Below are 17,862 nucleotides of genomic sequence, written 5' to 3'. Positions count from 1 at the left end.
TGTGGTGGACTTCAGGAGACAGAAGAGCAATGTCCAGCCACTTTTGATTGATGGGGTCTGTGTGGAGAGGGTAGCAACGTTCAGATTTTTGGGCATTGAATTACAAGAGGATCTGTCCTGGAGTGTCAACACAAGGGGGCTTGTGAAGAAGGCACAGCAGAGACTGTACTTTTTGAGAATTCTAAGGAAAAACCATCTTCCGCAGAAACTGCTGCTTGCCTTCTATCACTGTGCCACTGAGAGCGTGCTCACTTATGGCTTATGTGTGTGGTACGGAAGCTGTACTACCCGGGACAGGTTGGGGTTGTGCAGAGTTGTTGTTGTTTTTTTTTTATAAGATATTTATTGCAATTTTTTTAAAAAACACCAAACATATAAGTTACCATCACCATATAACATACAAGAATATAAAATAAAGTTAGAGTAAAGAAAAGATAGAAAAGAAAAAAAGATACAGATTAAAGTAAATGTTGTTCACAAATCATAGTTTCATAATCTTCAGACTTCCTCACATCTCCCTTCCCTGCGTTCTCAATCTTATCGTTACATGCAGCAATTTATTACCTTACTTCCATTCTTGTTATATAAATCTCCAATAGTGTTACTTCAAATTACGTCCTTTTCACTTATTTTCATATGTCTTACAATAAGATTACTGCTGCCATGTTTCTTTCAATCGTGCATTCTCCTAGCATTCATACAACTTATAATGTTTTTGTAGATAGTCCTTAAATTTTTTCCAGTCCTCTTCCACCATCTCTTCTCCCAGGTCTCGAATACTGCCGGTCATTTCAGCCAACTCCATGTATTCTATCAGTTGCATCTGCCATTCTTCCAGTGTGGGTAAATCTTGGGTCTTCCAATACTTTGCGATGAGTATTCTTGCTGCTGTTGTTGCATACATAAAAAAAGTTTTATCTTTCTTTAACACCCCTTGGCCTACAATGCCCAGAAGGAAGGCCTCTGGTTTCTTAAGGAAGGTATACTTAAATACCTTTTTTAACTCATTGTAAATCATTTCCCAGAAGGCCTTGATCCTTGGGCACGTCCACCAGAGGTGAAAGAATGTTCCTTCAGTTTCCTTACATTTCCAACATTTATTGTCAGGCAAATGATATATTTTTGCCAGCTTGACTGGGGTCATGTACCACCTGTATATCATTTTCATAATATTTTCTTTCAAGGCATTACATGCCGTGAACCTCACACCGGTGGTCCATAACTTTTCCCAGTCAGCAAACATAATGTTATACCCAATATCCTGTGCCCATTTTATCATAGCTGATTTGACAGTTTCATCCTGCGTATTCCATTTCAACAGCAAGTTATACATTTTTGAGAGTACCTTAGTTTTTGGTTCTAACAGTTCAGTTTCTAATTTCGATTTTTCCACCTGGAAACCTATTTTCTTGTCTAGCTTAAAGACCTCTCTAATCTGAGCGTAGTGTATCCAATTTCTCCTTTAATTTCTCAAAACTCTGCAATCTCCAAGTGACTCCTTCCTTCTCTAGTATTTCCCAATATTTCGGCCAATTGGCCTCCATGTTGAGTCTTTTCGGGGCGGGTTGTGCAGAGTTGTTAAGGCAGCAGAGAGCATTGTTGGCTGCCCACTCTCCACCTTAGAGCAGATTTATGCCACAAGGTGCCATAGGAAGGCACTGGACATAGTAAAAGATCCATCGCATCCTGGTCACTGTCTCGTCCTGCCGTCGGGACGGAGATACAGGACGATGAAGACAAGAACGAGCCGTCTTAAGAACAGCTTCTTCCCCAGAGCGATCTCGGCCCTGAATGGGAAGCCTGGACTTTGAAAGTCATCTAATCTTCCTTGCTGTATTATACTGTATTGTTTTAATTAGTGTTTTTATAGTTGTTTTGATTTTGTCTGGAGTGCCCTACCTGGGTGGATGGAGCAGCCAAGTAATTTTGTTGTCCCCGAGAGGGGGCAATGACAATAAAGATATTATTATTATTATTATTATTATTATTATTATTATTATTATTAATATCTGTTTGGAGCCCCTGGCATGTACTGTTAGACAGCATAAGGAAATCTTTGGTGTAATTCATAACTCACTTGTAAACAAATTGGTAATGTTTGCAGATGATATTCTTCTGTTTATCACAAAATCTCACAGTACTGTTCCAAAATTAATGCAAAATATAGATTTTTGGGTAATATATCTGGATACACTATAAACTGGTCCAAATTGGAGTTGATATTAATAGGAAATAACTTTTTGGTTCAACCGTTTAAACAATACCAATTTCAAATTTGCAAAGACAACATTAAATTCCTATATATATTAATACCATGAGACTTGTGTTATTAAACATCAACAAAATATATCATGAGGTATCAATAGACATCGACAGGTGGGAGTCATTGAACCTGACCCTTTGGGGGAAAGTCAATGCTCTTCAAATCAACATAATACCTAGACTAGTTTAGATCTTAAGAGGCATTCCAATTCACATACTGAGCAAATACTTTCTCAAAATTGAATCTTTGTTCAGAAAATACCTTTGGAGCTCTTCGGTTCCAAGAATATCTATGCAAAAATTGCAAATACTGATAAAAGAAGGAGGATTTGGGATCCCAAACTTAGAATTGTATCATCAAGCATATTTTCTGTCAGGTACACAATTCTGAAGACCCATAACTGAAAACAACTGTCCAAATTGGGCTACGTTGGAATATTCTTAAGTAGCACCTTTAGAAAGACAGGCAGCACTTGGGTCTAAATACATTAATTCTCAAGATGCTATTGAAACAATAACATCAGTTTGAACAATATGACACCAAATGTCCAAAAAATACATATTTGACCTTTTCTCCCACGACAAAATGACTTTATGGGGAAACCCGTCTTTAAAAATTGGGAAATAAATGGTCGTATGGAAGAGGTGGATGAATTTGGGTATATTAACATTAGACCAGTGAATAAATGAAGAGGATGAATTTTATACATATTCCATCTTAAGAGACAAATACAGATTACCTACAAATGCCCAATGACACTATCTCCAGATAAAACACTTGCTAACCACCATCTACAGGACATGGGTGGTGCTGTGGGTTAAACCACAGAGCCTAGGACTTGCCAATCAGAAGGTCGGCGGTTTGAATCCCCACGACAGTGTGAGCTCCTGTTGCTCGGTCCCAGCTCCTGCCCACTTAGCAGTTTGAAAGCACAGCTAAGTGCAAGTAGATAAATAGGTACTGCTCCAGCGGGAAGGTAAATGGTGTTTCCGTGCACTGCTCTGGTTCACCAGAAGAGGCTTAGGCTCACACATTTCCCAGTCATTTCTCCTTTGTCTAGAAATCCTCTTCTACCCTCCCCACACTTCTCTCCATTTCTAATTTAAAATAAAGTGGTTTTTAAAAAATCCCAGCACCTTACTTCTTATTGCTGTCGCCTAAGACAGTTGCAATTGAGGGACGTGGGTGGCACTGTGGTCTAAACCACTGAACCCAGTGGCGTAGCGTGGGTTGTCAGCACCCGGGGCAAGGCAAGTAATTTGCGCCCCCTAACCCGTGGATTTTAGCAGGGGGCAGAGAGCTGCGAGTGCAAGCGCGCCCCCCCCCAGATGTTGCGCCCAGTGCGGCCGGCCCCCCCTGCACCCCCCACGCTACGCCACTGACTGAACCTAGGGCTTGCCGATCAGAAGGTTGGCGGTTCAAATCCCCGCAACGGGGTGAGCTCCCGTTGTTCGGTCCCAGCTCCTGCCCTCCTAGCAGTTCAAAAGCACAGCAAAGTGCAAGAAGATAAACAGATACCTCTCTGGCAGTAAGGTAAATGGCGTTTCCGTGCACTGCTTTGGTTCGCTATCTGTGGACGAATGTTGGCTCCCTCGGCCAATAAAGCAAGATAAGCACTGCAACTCCAGAGTCGTCCACGACTGGACCTAACAGTCAGGGGTACCTTTACCTTTACCTAAGGCAGTTGCAAGTGCCCACCCCTCTCCTTACTGCTGCTTATAGCTAAAAGCAGAGTGCCCCTTTCCTGCCCCTCCCCACCGCAATTGCCCCCACGGCAGCTTTGGTGCAAGCTGCCATGTGGTGGCAGAATGGATATTATTTATTCTTCTGTTTCCTCAGCCACTCTGGGCAGCTCCCAACAGAATATTAAAAACACAATAAAGCATCAAACATTAAAAACTTCCCTAAACAGGGCTGCCTTCAGATGTCTTCTAAAAGTCAGGTAGTTGTTTATTTCCTTGACATCTGATGGGAGGGCGTTCCACAGGGTGGGCGCCAGCACCGAGAAGACCGTCTGCCTGGTTCCCTGTAACCTTGCTTCTTGCAGTGAGGGAACTGCCAGAAGGCCCTCGGTGCTGGATCTCAGTGTCCAGGCTGAACGATGGGGGTGGAGAGGCTCCTTCAGGTATACAGGACCGAGGCCATTTAGGGCTTTAAAGCTCAGCACCAACACTTTGAATTGTGCTCGGAAACGAACTGGGAGCCAATGTAGGTCTTTCAGGAGGGGAGACAAAGCTGCTTCTTGGAAGATGTAGGGCTGGGGCTGAGGGGGAGGTCCCCACTTATGAAGTGGCTTTTTGAATTAGGTGGTCAGAGAATCAGGAAGGTCTAGACAGGAGCTCTGCAGCTGCCACCTCTCCACCATAGTTCCCTTCGCTTATGGGAGGGCTGTGGATTTGCTTTGCAGTGTGTGTGTGTGTGTGTGTGTGTGTGTGTGTGTAGATAGTTACCGTATTTTTCGCCCTATAGGGCGCACTTTTTCCCCTCCAAAAATGAAGGGGAAATGTGGGTGCGTCCTATGGGGTGAATGCAGGCTTTCGCTGAAGCCTGGAGAGCGAGAGGGGTCGGTGCGCACTGTCCCCTCTCACTCTCCAGGCTTCAGGAAGCTATCCGCAAGCCGTGGGAAGTTGTGCAGCTCTCCCATGGCTTGTGGAGAGCTGCCTGCACCCGAAGCCTGGGGGCGCGCTGAGCTCAGCACCCCCCAGGCTTCGGGCTTTGCGCAGCTCTCTGCAAGCCATGGGAGCCTGGCGCTGGGCTCCCGCGGCTTGCGGAGAGTTGCCTGTTCTGGGGGCTGGTGTCGGTGGAAGCTTGGGCTTCCCCCGCCCCAGCCCCGTGCCGGGGGGAAAAAAATAATTCCCCCCCCTTTATTTCCCCCCCCCCCAAAAAAAACTAGGTGCGCCTTATGGGACGGTGCGTCCTATAGGGCGAAAAATACGGAATATATATATAGTGGTACAGTGGTGCCTCGCAAGACGAAAAGAATCCGTTCTGTGATTCTCTTTGTCTAGCGGTTTTTTCATCTTGCGAAGCAAGCCCATTGACGGATTAGCGGATTAGCGCTATTAGTGCTATTAGCGGCTTTTAGCTGCTTATCGGCTTATCGGATCAGCTGATAAGCGGCTTAGCGGCTTAGAAAAAGGGGGGAGGGGGGAAAACCCCGCAGGAACTCGCAGGACATTTTCGTCTTGCGAAGCAAGCCCATAGGAGATTCGTTTTGCGAAGCATCTCCAAAATGGAAAACTCTTTCATCTAGCGAGTTTTCCGTCTTGCGAGGCATTCGTCTTGCGGGGCACCACTGTACCTCTAGTTATGAACTTAATTCATTCCGGAGGTCCGTTCTTAACCTGGAACTGTTCTTAACTAGAGGCGTGCTTTCGCTAATGGGGCCTCTTGCTGCTGCTGCGCTGCTGGCACACGATTTCCATTCTCATCCTGGAACAAAGTTCTCAACTCGAGGTAACTCTTCCAGGTTAGAAGAGTTTGTAACCTGAGGCGTTTGTAACCTGAGGTGTTTGTAACTAGAGGTACCACTGTGTGTGTGTGTGTGTGTGTGTGTGTGTGTGTGTGTTATCACCAACACCACGCCTTTGGGTAGTGCAACAAAATTGAAATAATTGAAATTGAAATACTTTATTGTCACTTGTACAACTTGTATACAGTGAGATTATACGAGCACGCCCCCACTCAGCTCTCTTAGTCTTAATTCCCCTCGTTTACCGACGCACACCCACCAAACCCGAAAGTCAGTTGCCCTGTTGTTATCTTTTCATTCAGCAGCCTAACAGCCCACGGATAGAAGCTGTTCTTTACCCTGCTGGTGCGACTAATCATGCTTCTATGTCTTCTGCCTGAGGGCAGGAGATCAAGAAAGTGCCGGCCAGGGTGTGCAGGAACTTGATATTTTTCTCTCTCAGAAATCAGGGTTGGTTTCCAAGTCATGCATGTTGTAGAAAGTGTTTTTTTAAATGCTAGCCGTGCCTATGAAGGATTGTTCCTGCGTTTCCTAAGAAGAAGACAGGACCATAGAATTGTAACATTGGAGAGGATCCAAAGGTGATCTAAAGAATCCTTGATGGTGGCATCACAGCCACATTCCATTACTGAGGCTTCTGCTACCAGAATTAAGAATGTGCTACCAGAAAAAGGGTCTTTGTTGGAAAGGGTTTTGTGTCCCTTTCTGCCATGTGGACTCCACATTGACTTTGCAGTTCTGGCCTATAAGAAAGAACTGAGAGGGTAAGCATACCTTCTTGAAAAGTACTGGTTTTTTTTTAAAAAAAAAAAGTTAAAAATGAGATACCATTGAATAAAACTGTCCTGGCATTGTGAGATACCCAGGTGGCTCTTAGGACCTATAGCGGCATAGTTTCATGGCATCATTCAGAAATCTTGCCATATTCTCTAGAACGTCACTCCTGCACTTATTCAACAGAAAGGACACCCAGGTAGAGTCTGCGCGATAGATTCCTTCCTTCAATAGAGGGGGCCACAATATATTTTTGCATAAAATGGGCAGCAAAATAAACTGTGTGTGATGGATTTTACCTGTTTTGTGGCACCTTTCAGAATATGGGATTTTCGAAAATCTACCTTGCAACACTGCAGACAGCAAAACATTAAATCTTGCAAGGGAAAGAGCTCTGCGTAGGTGGGGATCATAAAGATGCTGTAAATATGGGCTGGGATAGATCTGGAGTTGTGCTGGTGCCTGATGATGAGCTGAGGCATGACTCCTGGAAACAGAATTTGACCCTCTCTGCTGATACTCTTAGAAATACTCAACTTTTACTATGAAGGTTAAGATTGAAGAGGCTCCAGCCAAGAGATAGAAGGAAAACAGCGGCCAGTAGGCCTGACCTTTATTGTTGCAACAAAACTTCAAACTACCAAAGGGAAGAAGCAGAAAGAAGCCCCAAACAAAGGATGGCTCCCCATTTTTATAAGTTTCCCAAATTACCCATAACACCCTTAGTAAAACAACATACATTTGTCATAACTGTGTCATAAATTGGGAAAGGGTCTTCTGGTAGAAACCTGAGCACCAGGCTTGCCCCCTCCCTCACCTGACCTCCACCTCCCGCCCTTTAGGTGAAACCAAGGTAAGTGTTATGGAAAAATCTAGGTGTGAGGCTGCTCAGTCACCCAGCTTGTCAGGCAGAGCCTGCGGGTCTCTGTGGAATAAAGGAAGGAGTCCAGCCACCAACTGGAGCAAGTAGCTGAAGATCAAAGTTTATTGCGCAACAGGTTCAAAGAGGAATTTTGAACCCCGAGGATGGGGTGACAAGTTTCCCACCATATCCCAGAATACAATTTGTACAGCATCATTGATACATCATTGCTACATCACATGTCACAAAAGGGGAGGGGTAGACAGGGGTTAAAGGGACACGGGTGGCGCTTTGGTCTAAACCACTGAGCTTGCCGATCAGAAGGTTGGCGGTTCAAATCCCCGTGATGGGGTGAGCTCCCGTTGCTCGGTCCCAGCTCCTGCCAACCTAGCAGTTTGAAAGCACATCAAAGTGCAAGTAGTTAAATAGGTACTACTCCGGCGGGAAGGTAAATGGTGTTTCCGTGCACTGCTCTGGTTCGCCAGAAGCGGCTTAGTCATGCTGGCCACATGATCCAGAAGCTGTCTGCGGACAAATGCCAGCTCCTTCGGCCTATAGAGCAAGATGAGAGCGCAACCCCAGAGTTGTCTACCAGCTAGGAATACCAGAGCAAAACAGCAGCCAGTAGGCTTGGTCTTTATTTAAGACTGTTGTGACAGGACTCCCACCCACTGCAAGATGAAGCAAGATGGAAGCCCTAAACAAAATAAGACCCCAACTTTTATTAGTTACTAATCCCCAAAACTACACCCCTAAAACTACATCACAACTACATCACAAAAAGGAGGGGTTGAGGGAGGAGTTGTGGTGGTAACCTGAGTGTCCTGCCACCTGGCTGGTTCCCCCTTTCCTCCTCCCCATGAGTACTTTCCAGGTGACAGAGGGGAATTTGCAGTTTCCTGCCCCCAGAGGGAAGAGCTGATCATTGTCCTTTGTTCCAGTCCGTGCTGAATCCACTCCTATATGCAAGTTCTTTGTGACCTTGATGGTCTTCTGTCTAGGACCATCAGGGTTGGCATAACAACTGGGCAGGGCTCCTGTGTACGTGTTGGTACGCTCAAGGGATAATGGCTGTCCTGTATCAAACCCATCCCCTTTGATAGTCCTTTCTTCATGGAGCAAAATAAAAGTGGACCGGTGTAAATCCGATGTACAGTTGATTTTCTATTAATTTATAACAGAAGTGTTGTGTATGTTGTGTGTGCATGTCGAATTTGTACAAACTGAATGATTGGGGGGGGGGCGGTTCCTGCAACAAGGGATAGGGCTGTCTCTAGCTATATCCCAAACTTCTCCTCTTGTAGGCTTTTCCCTTCTGATTGGAACAATGTTGGAATAGTGTAAATGCATCACCGGAGTGATTTTATATGAAATTCTAAAGGTTTTCCCATGGAGCCAGTACATAGACACATTTATCAATGAACTGTTACATTTGGGAATGTGCAACGGAGACACTTTGCCTCATGGGGGGGGGGGGGCAAGGTCTCAACCCCCTCTCCAATTTCCAGTAACACAGTAGATTTATAAATAAAACATGCTCTATTTACAAGCAAAATATTTAAACAGCTACCTTTCTACCAGCGGGGGGGGGGGGGGCATGGTCAGAAAAAGGCTGAGGGACATTGGGCTCCTTGGGGGGGGGGGTCCCTTCCCATTACATTTCTAGGTCTCCGCTTGCAGGGAGGGGGGCCAATCTCCTGCCCCTCCCCCGTCCCCCTCGGTCAATGAACTCGCTTCCTAGAGAGGCAGGAAGTGACGGAGGAAGGCGGGGGGGGGTAGAGTTAATGTTGGAGGGGTGGGGTCCCAATGCACATCCCCGGAAGAGAAGGAGTCCTGCAAAGGAGGAGAGGAAAGGTGCAACATTTCGGGAGGGGGGTGATTTGGGGTGCAGGGAGGGAGAAGAATTTGCTTTCCCTCCCCCTGAACCTACAAACAGGGCAGCAGGGAGGGGGGAAGGATGAAGGGGGGTGAAAGAAGGAAGGGCTCCCCCTTTCCCTCTGCAAGTGGCTGCGGGGGTGGGGCGCCTCTCCCCCAAACAAGGTTTGCCTTGCAGGATGAACCCCAGAACCCTGAACTGCCGCCCCCTGCCTCAGTCGGGATCATGAAAGGATAGGAGCCAACTCATAGGAGCCCGAGGGGTCTTTTCCCCTCCCCATAAGATATTTGAGAGGGCTGCCCCCACTATTTTATTCAAGTTGGCATCCCTGTATGGGGCGGGGGGAGATATGGAGGGTGGGAGGGAGTCTGCTTTGGTGCAGGGGAAGCAGCTGGAGAACAGAGTCGCCTCTGGAGTGGGAGAGATTTCGAGTGGGAGGAGTGAGAAGTGGACATTGTCAAGGGAAAATCGGCCTCCGGAGGCTGATGTGAGAAGGAAGGGGGAGGGCCCCCAGCTCCCCTTTCAGAAATCCTAGTCTGGCCTGCTGAGGTTGCTTTGGCACAAAGGAAAGAGCCTTGTTGGATTTCCCATGTTGGGGGGGAGGCTTTGCTGTGCTGCTTTTGTGCCCCAAAAAGAGGCGCATTTTCCATTTCCTGAAGCATGAAAAAGCACCTTGTCAGTTTCCCTCCTGCTTGGCAAGGGAAATGGGCCCATGGATGACAGGATTTAAATCTAATCAAGGTCTCAGGAGCCCTTTAAACAGCTTCAAGGCAAGGATTGGAGGAATTAAAGAAATGTCCCCTCTCCAGCTGGACTTGGGGGAAAGAGGAAGGGGGATGAGTTTTTAATGCTGTTTCTTTCCAAAAAGAGGCTTCTCCAGATATCCTCTTGGGACTTTGTCGGGAAGGAGAATCAAAGCTCCCAGGGGTGGGAGATCTGGCCTGTCTTGCAGGATTGGCCCAGCGCAGAGGTGCTGAGGGACTTTCTCTGCTGGTTCTGGCAGCCTCACTCCTCCCTGCCTTGTCCCCATCCAGGTTGCCAGGAGGGCCTTTATAATACTGTAGGTGATCTAAAACCCACCACCTGGGCAATACTCACACCAGAACCCTGCAAGGTGGGCCAGGATGACAGCCAGATTGATGGGCGGGACAGAGGACAGAGTTGGTGGGGCTATGGGGCTGACTCTGAGCTTTGTCCAGGAGCTGCTTGCCTTCCAGGGATTTTTCCCAGCCCCACAGAAAAACATCAGGAGGCAGCTGGGAAGCGTTGGAAAGAAGGTGTGGTGCTGGGGAAATTCCTGAGGGCCAGAGAGAGAGACAGAAAGGATTTGAGGGCCAATTCAGCCCCTGGGTCTGAGGTTTCTCACCCTGCAGTTCGGGTGCTGGGCTTCCACCAGGGAGACCCTGTCTCCCATCCCCCTGCTCAGGAGGGATGCCCTGTGCCCAGTTTGGACCCCCTGATTATTTCTCCTCCTGTCCTTCCTCACAGTGTAGGGAAGATAAAAGGGGACACACACACACACACACACACACACACAGACACAGGTTCCTAAGAGGAAGGACTAGGGGGCCATAAGCCACAGAACTTCATATCTCTGTCTCCTAAACTACAGTCCATGTTAGCGCATAGAGGGCTCTACATATTTCCATCTGCTCCGCTTGGATGGAACTTCTGCATCCTGGTGCCCCCCAGGTGTTGCTTTTCCTCTGACTGCAAATTCTGCCCATAATTTAGGAGTTTCCCTTACTTTCTTTATTCTAAATGTATCAAAAGGTCAGAAACTGGTTTCCTAGATGCCTGTTTGGAGGAAAGGAAAAGCGACCTCTGCTACTGACCATAATGCTTCATTAAGAGTTTTTGCAAAGCTTCATTAAGAGTTTTGGATTTGATCCTAGAACTTTCCAAACCGAAGCTGAATGTCCCCTAAAGACTGAGGCAGCTTATAGTATTATAAAGTTCCTGTAGAAAGGAGTAGGTTTTTCCAGTTCTTACTCCAAGATTCAATACTTTCTATTTCTGGTGTGAAAATCTCAAGTGTTCCAGAGCTTTCCAGTTTTGAGCAATGAGTTTCTGAACAGCTATTAAAACATAGAGGATGAGTTCCTGATATCTCCAATCAGCATTTTAATCAATGAAAATTGTTAACAATCCCAAATTTGGGGTACATGGTGCATTTCTTTCACTAACTATTTCATATATTTTTCATATGTGTTTCTATTTTGCATTTGTAATTAGAATTTATGAGTATTAATTTTTTAGAATTGGTATTTGTAATTTGTAAAAGGAATGCTATCTGTGTAAATGTCTCCCATCCTAATTAAATCTGCCTTTCTATGAATCACTCTCAGACCTCGTAGTCTAGGGCAGTACATAAATTCAGTCAATAATAATAATAATTTCTGCATTGTTCTCCTTAAAGAGCTGCTCCCTGCTTTGAAGTGCATCTTGGCAACAGCTGAGAGAGTCCCAGAAGTGGCCCAGTTTACGCCTCCTCCTCCTCCGTCCTTTCCACTGGCAAGGCAATGGCATCTGAGACCCCCTCTGAACGGCCTCTTCTTAAAGGTGGAGTGGAAAGAGGAGCCAGGCAGCTTCCTCAGGTAGGGAAAGAGCAACGGGAGCAGGGAGGAGGGAAGAGGCACAGATGGGACCACCCAGCCTCCCTCTGTGTTGAGTGGGGATGATGGGGACCAAAGAGAAGCTCTGTCTTCTTCCTCTTCTTCTTCCAGGCCCTCTTGACCTTTGAGGAGGTGGCTGTGTTTTTCACGGAGGAGGAGTGGGCTCTGCTGGATCCAGGCCAAAGAGCTCTGCACAAGGAAGTCATGGAGGAGAATTATGAGATGGTGGCCTCTTTAGGTAAGGGCACTTTTTCCCCCCTCTTGGCTGTTAGACATTGAAGTTGGGAATCTGCTGTTTGAACCATTTATTCATGCCGTGTCTTCCTCTTTGGTGACCCCTTGTAGCCGAGTAAGATTGTCTTCCATGAACATGATCTTAACGGTGTGTCCGTAAGGGACTGTGGAGTCCAATTCTGGATCCACACATCCTTTGGCAGTGGGGACATAGGTTTCCAGGTGGGAGTTGATCACGGTGAGGGTTTGCCAAACATGCTTTCCTCTTAGCTTGTTTCTCCCTTTTGGCCTGAGTTTGTGGTTCTTCAAAGTCCATGATGCCTTTGGTAAAGGTTATTTTCCAATCGGAGCACTCACTGGCCAGTGTTTCCCAATTTTCTGTTCTTATACTGCATTTTTTTTTAGATTTGCCTTGAGACCATCTTGAAACCTCTTTTGTTGTCCATTCTTAAGCTCCATTCTTAAGTTGGCAATAGAATAGTTGTTTTGAAGGCAATAATCAGGCATCTGAACAACATGACCAGTCCAATGAAGTTGATGTTGAAGATAGTCGTGTATAGCAATACTTCTCAGGGACGTCCCTTCCCAGAGTGAGACTGTGTAGACTCCAGGGAAGAAGGCTGGGCAGGCTAAGGAGGGTAGAGGCTTGAATCCTGCTCACACTGAGAGTGATGGAAGTCTGTCCCATCCTGGAATGCAGGCTATAAATTCCCAAGACAGCACAGGGCAGACAGAGCCTGCTTCAGGGCAACTGCCGCTGTTAGATCCGGCTCAAGAGGAGGAGGAAGGTCAGCTGTCCCCGAGTCTCCTCAGAGTAGGCAGAAGAGTAGAGGAGAGGCACAACGCCAGCCCAACAGGAGGTGGGTCAACCGGTGGAGGATATCCTGCTGGTGTCAACAGTGTCATCCAGTGGGTCCAACTGTCTCATTGGGAGAGGACTGAGCTGCGAGGGCTCGGACTGAAGCTACTGTGTAAATACTCAATAAATCTAAGAGTAATAAACCTGCCAGCTTGCCGCTTCTTGGTATGAGAGGAGCATGGTAAATCCTGACAGCACTGTACTTTTGTCTGTAGGAAACTCTTCATAAGCTGATATTGTGGTATGAATTCCCCACAAAAACCTCTGTAAAATCTACAAAGAGGTTTTCTGGTGGAAGTCATTATTAGCTTTTAATGGGCCACCAGATACTTTGCTGTAACAAAATATTGTTACTTTGGATACTTTTACAGTCACATATGACATAAACAACGCTTCTGCTTTACTTATTCCACATAGCAGAGACTCTAATATTCAGATCTGAGCTCACCTCCTCGCTTGGAACAGAAAAATACAGGGATGTTGTCCTGGACCAATTGAGAGGTACATACTTCCACTTTGCTGTGAGGCTGTACCTTTGTATGTCTCCTTTCAGTGTGTAGGGATATAACAAGAGCCCTTTTGCATCAGAATGAGGGCCCATCTTTTCCAGCATCCTGGTGCAGGTTTAGGTGATGTATACAGTGGGTTGGAATGTATCAGCAAGATATTACAGATCCGGGAGGAAGGAGAAAACCCAATACAGACGCAAAGCATTTTCACTTTGGGGGGGGGGGGAGATGAAGAATGGGCCATAGATGCCTCATCTGTATATAGAAGGGTTTTCTTGGTGTTCAGTGCTACATGGGAGTTGAAGGTAGAACTGGATACTAAGGGTTCTTCAGGCTATTTTCAGATTTCCTTTCCTTTCCTGAAACTTTAGTACATAGGAGAGGGAGGTATGCTAGAAGTGTTAAAATAAGAGAATGTGCTGATTGGTCTTGCTGTGTGTTAAGTTCTCTTGTTCATTTCCTTAAATTGTTGTTGTTTAGTTGTTTAGTCGTGTCCGAGGCATACTTGTCTTCCACTGCGTCCCGCAGTTTGGTCAAACTCATGTTCGTAGCTTCGAGAACACTGTCCAACCATCTCGTCCTCTGTCGTCCCCTCTCCTTGTGCCATCAATATTTCCCTACATCAGGGTCTTTTCCAGGGAGTCTTCTCTTCTCATAAGGTGGCCAAAGTATTGGAGCCTCAGCTTCACGATCTGTCCTTCCAGTGAGCACTCAGGGCTGATTTCCTTAAGAATGGATAGGTTTGATCTTCTTCCTTAAATACTTAGCAATATTTTCTTATCTCCCACTTTAAACCAGGTGATGGAGGAGGCAATCAGAATATTGAAGGGCCATCTGCAAAGTACTTAAGTGTGAGTGAACACCTTAGCACCCATCTACAAACTAACACAGGAGAGAAACCCTTTAAATGCATGGAATGCGGAAAGAGCTTCAGTAAAAATGGAAACCTTACTGTACATAAACAAATTCACGCAGGGAACAAACCATTTAGATGTATGCAGTGTGGAAAGAGCTTCAGACAATGTTCACACCTTACTATACATCTACGAACTCACACAGGGGAGAAACCTTTTAAATGTATGGAGTGCGGAAAGAGCTTCAGTGAGAGTGGAAAACTTGCTATACATCAACGAATTCACACAGGGGAGAAGCCCTTTAAATGTATGGATTGTGGAAAGAGTTTCACTGAGAGTGGAGGGCTTAGAAATCATCAGCGGACTCACACAGGGGAGAAACCATATAAATGTTTGGAGTGTGGAAAGAGCTTCATTCGTAGTGGGAAACTCACTCTACACCAGCAAAGTCACACCGGGAGTAAACCATTTAAATGTATTTGCGGGAAGGCTTTCAGTCATAGTGGAGCTCTTGCAACACATCAACGAACTCATACAGGGGAGAAACCATTTAAATGTATTGAGTGTGGAAAGAACTTCAGTGAATCTTCAAAACTGACCATACATCTACGAACTCACACAGGGGAGAAACCCTTTAAATGTTTAGAGTGTGGACAGAGTTTCAGTCACAATGGAACACTTACTAGACATCAACGAACTCACACAGGTGAGAAACCATACAAATGTACTGTTTGTGGAAAGTGCTTCAGTGCCAGTGGAAGCCTTACTCTACATCAACGAACTCATACAGGGGAGAAACCATATAAATGTTTGGAGTGTGGAAAGAGCTTCATTTGTAGTGGAAGACTCACTGTGCACCAGCAAAGTCACACCGGGAGTAAACCATTTAAATGTATTTGCGGGAAGGCTTTCAGTCATAGTGGAGCTCTTGCAACACATCAACGAACTCATACAGGGGAGAAACCATTTAAATGTATTGAGTGTGGAAAGAACTTCAGTGAAGCTTCAAAACTGACCATACATCTACGAACTCACACAGGGGAGACACCCTTTAAATGTTTAGAGTGTGGACAGAGTTTCAGTCACAATGGAACACTTACTAGACATCAACGAACTCACACAGGTGAGAAACCATACAAATGTACTGTTTGTGGAAAGTGCTTCAGTACCAGTGGAAGCCTTACTCTACATCAACGAACTCATACAGGGGAGAAACCATATAAATGTTTGGAGTGTGGAAAGAGCTTCATTTGTAGTGGAAGACTCACTGTGCACCAGCAAAGTCACACCGGGAGTAAACCATTTAAATGTATTTGTGGGAAGGCTTTCAGTCATAGTGGAGCTCTTGCAACACATCAACGAACTCATACAGGGGAGAAACCATTTAAATGTATTTGTGGGAAGGCTTTCAGTCATAGTGGAGCTCTTGCAACACATCAACGAACTCATACAGGAGAGAAACCATTTAAATGTATGGATTGTGGGAAGGGTTTCAGTGATAGTAGAACTCTTAGAAGACACCAGCGATCTCACACAGTGGAGAAGCCCTTTAAATGTTTGTAGTACTGAAAGAGCTTCAGTAAAAATGGAAGACTTATCTAATATCAACGAATTCACACAGAGAAAACCATTTAGATCAGGGGTGTCCAAACTTTTTTCAAAGAGGGCCAGATTTGATGAAGTGAATATGCGTGGGGGCTGACCAAAGTTATTTTTTTAGGATTGAGATTGTTGAGCTTTTGGCGGGATTTCTCCCCAAGGTTTTTGAGGTTTTTTTAGGATTTTATCCCAGGAAATAAACTGCCACAGGGGCCAGAATAAACCGACTTTGGACATGCCTGATTTAGATGTATGGTATGTGGAAAGAGCTTAAGTCAGAGTGCAAGCCTTACTACACATCAACGAACTCACAAAGGGAAAAAACCATTTAAATGTATGAATTGTGGGAAGTGCTTTAATCAGAATGGAGCTCTTAAAAGACATCAATGAACTAATACAGGGGAGAAACCATTTAAATGTATAGAGTGTGGAAAGGGCTTCAATGGAAATGGATCTCTTAGAAGACATCAACGATCTCACAGAGAAGCAACTGTTTAAATGGAAGGAGTGTGGAAAGTATTTCAGTTATAATGAAGTTCTTAATAAGCACTTACATAGTGTTACAGGGGAGAACCCATTTAGTTTTATAGAGTATGTCATGTTTTCCCCACAGAGTTCACTTTGTCCCTCATATCAGCAAACTCATATAAGGAAAAATCAATTGTAAATGCATGGAGTAATTTTGATTTTCTGATGTTTGTATGGAAAGTTGTACATACATGAAGGTAATGTCTCATACAGTGGTGCCTCTGGTTACATACGCTTCAGGTTACAGACTCCGCTAACCCAGAAATAGTACCTCAGGTTAAGAACTTTGCTTCAGGATGAGAACAGAAATCGTGCTCTGGCGGCGTGGTGGCAGCAGGAGGCCCCATTAGCTAAAGTGGTGCTTCAGGTTAAGAACAGTTTCAGGTTAAGAACGGGCCTCCGGAACGAATTAAGTACTTAACCTCAGGTACCACTGTATATGAAAGATGCAATGTACTGTTAGGGATGTGCAGAATGTGACTCTCGAGGGCTCATTGTGTGTGAACGTGGGCTGAGAATCCACTGATACTTGATCTTTGGCAGAGAGAATTGGGAATCCAGAGTTGGGGAAAGTAGAGCACAACAGTGGTGTTTAGGAAGCAGGGTTGGCTCTGGAATCCTAGAACTGTGGAGTTTAAATGGAGTCCAGGGTCTTCTAGTCCAACTCCCAGTTTATGCCTGGACACTGAGGTCCAGCGCCGAGGGCCTTCTGGCGGTTCCCTCACTGCGAGAAGCCAAGTTACAGTGAACCAGGCAGAGGGCCTTCTCGGTAGTGGCGCCCGCCCTGTGGAACGCCCTCCCACCAGATGTCAAAGAGAAAAATACCAAACTTTTAGAAGACATCTAAAGGCAGCCCTGTTTAGGGAAGCTTTTAATGTTTAATAGGTTATTTTAGTGTTTTGTTGGAAGCCGCCCAGAGTGGCTGGGGGGACCCAGCCAGATGGATGGGGTACAAATAAATAAATTACTATTATTATTATTATTAGAACAGCAGCATAAATCACATTTTTATAGTTGCAATAAAGGAACAATGAAAACACAGAAAGACTGGAAAGTAATCTTTAAAATATCCTACGTTGTTTATATTTTATAAATTCATTGTTTTACGTTCTCTTCTCATTCATGGGTACATTAACTGCAAAGGGGATAAAATCCCAGGTGGCAGTCGGAATAAAGGAGGTGCTGAGGGGGACAAACAATATACGGAGGGAAGATGGCACAGGGGAATGTGGGCATTGCCAGTGATTTCAGGAGAGTCATTTCCCTGCGGAGAGAGGAATCTTCCCCCATAACTGGCCCATGTTTCAGAAATCTGTAGAAAGAGCAGGCAGTACAGGAGGCCAAAAGCAGAGTTCATCTGGAGCTGCTCCTCCCTCTGCCGGCATTGAGCATTTGCCCATGACATGAAGCGGCCACA

At 45.5% G+C, this 17,862-nt stretch overlaps 1 protein-coding gene and 1 long non-coding RNA gene across 5 annotated transcripts; both read left to right on the top strand.

The window, feature by feature from the left end:
• The first annotated feature begins 1,753 nt into the window (after positions 1-1,753).
• On the top strand, positions 1,754-1,978 carry LOC308470823. Its single transcript, XR_013982671.1, has 2 exons — positions 1,754-1,872; positions 1,914-1,978. It is a non-coding gene; the product is annotated as an uncharacterized lncRNA (long non-coding RNA).
• Positions 1,979-9,202: 7,224 nt separating this feature from the next.
• On the top strand, positions 9,203-17,415 carry LOC308469559 (uncharacterized protein). Of its 4 annotated transcripts, none has more exons than XM_080992188.1 (5): positions 9,203-9,225; positions 11,667-11,844; positions 11,974-12,100; positions 13,373-13,456; positions 14,263-17,415. In XM_080992188.1, the coding sequence occupies exons 2-5, from the start codon at positions 11,770-11,772 to the stop codon at positions 15,879-15,881; spliced, it is 1,905 nt and encodes a 634-aa protein (XP_080848314.1). In that variant the 5' UTR covers positions 9,203-9,225; positions 11,667-11,769; the 3' UTR covers positions 15,882-17,415. The 4 variants fall into 4 exon arrangements, with proteins under 4 accessions (XP_080848314.1, XP_080848315.1, XP_080848317.1 ...); XM_080992189.1 differs by lacking the exon at positions 9,203-9,225 and adding an exon at positions 11,143-11,218; XM_080992190.1 differs by lacking the exon at positions 9,203-9,225 and having other exon boundaries at positions 11,447-11,844; positions 13,376-13,456.
• The last annotated feature ends 447 nt before the right edge of the window (positions 17,416-17,862 follow it).

The sequence above is a fragment of the Podarcis pityusensis genome (genome assembly GCF_964106645.2).
Source record: "Podarcis pityusensis genome assembly, chromosome: 2".
Classification (NCBI taxonomy): domain Eukaryota; kingdom Metazoa; phylum Chordata; class Lepidosauria; order Squamata; family Lacertidae; genus Podarcis; species Podarcis pityusensis.
The sequence above is the reverse complement of the archived record's forward strand: the minus strand, read 5'-3'. Positions and strand labels throughout refer to the sequence as shown.

Excerpts from the sequence above, each read along its gene's own strand:
- LOC308469559 (XM_080992188.1), top strand. The coding sequence starts at position 11,770 with ATGGCATCTGAGACCCCCTCTGAACGGCCTCTTCTTAAAGGTGGAGTG. Across the intron at positions 11,845-11,973 it reads GAGCCAGGCAGCTTCCTCAG|GCCCTCTTGACCTTTGAGGA; the intron begins GTAGGGAAAGAG and ends TTCTTCTTCCAG. Across the intron at positions 13,457-14,262 it reads TGTCCTGGACCAATTGAGAG|GTGATGGAGGAGGCAATCAG; the intron begins GTACATACTTCC and ends ACTTTAAACCAG.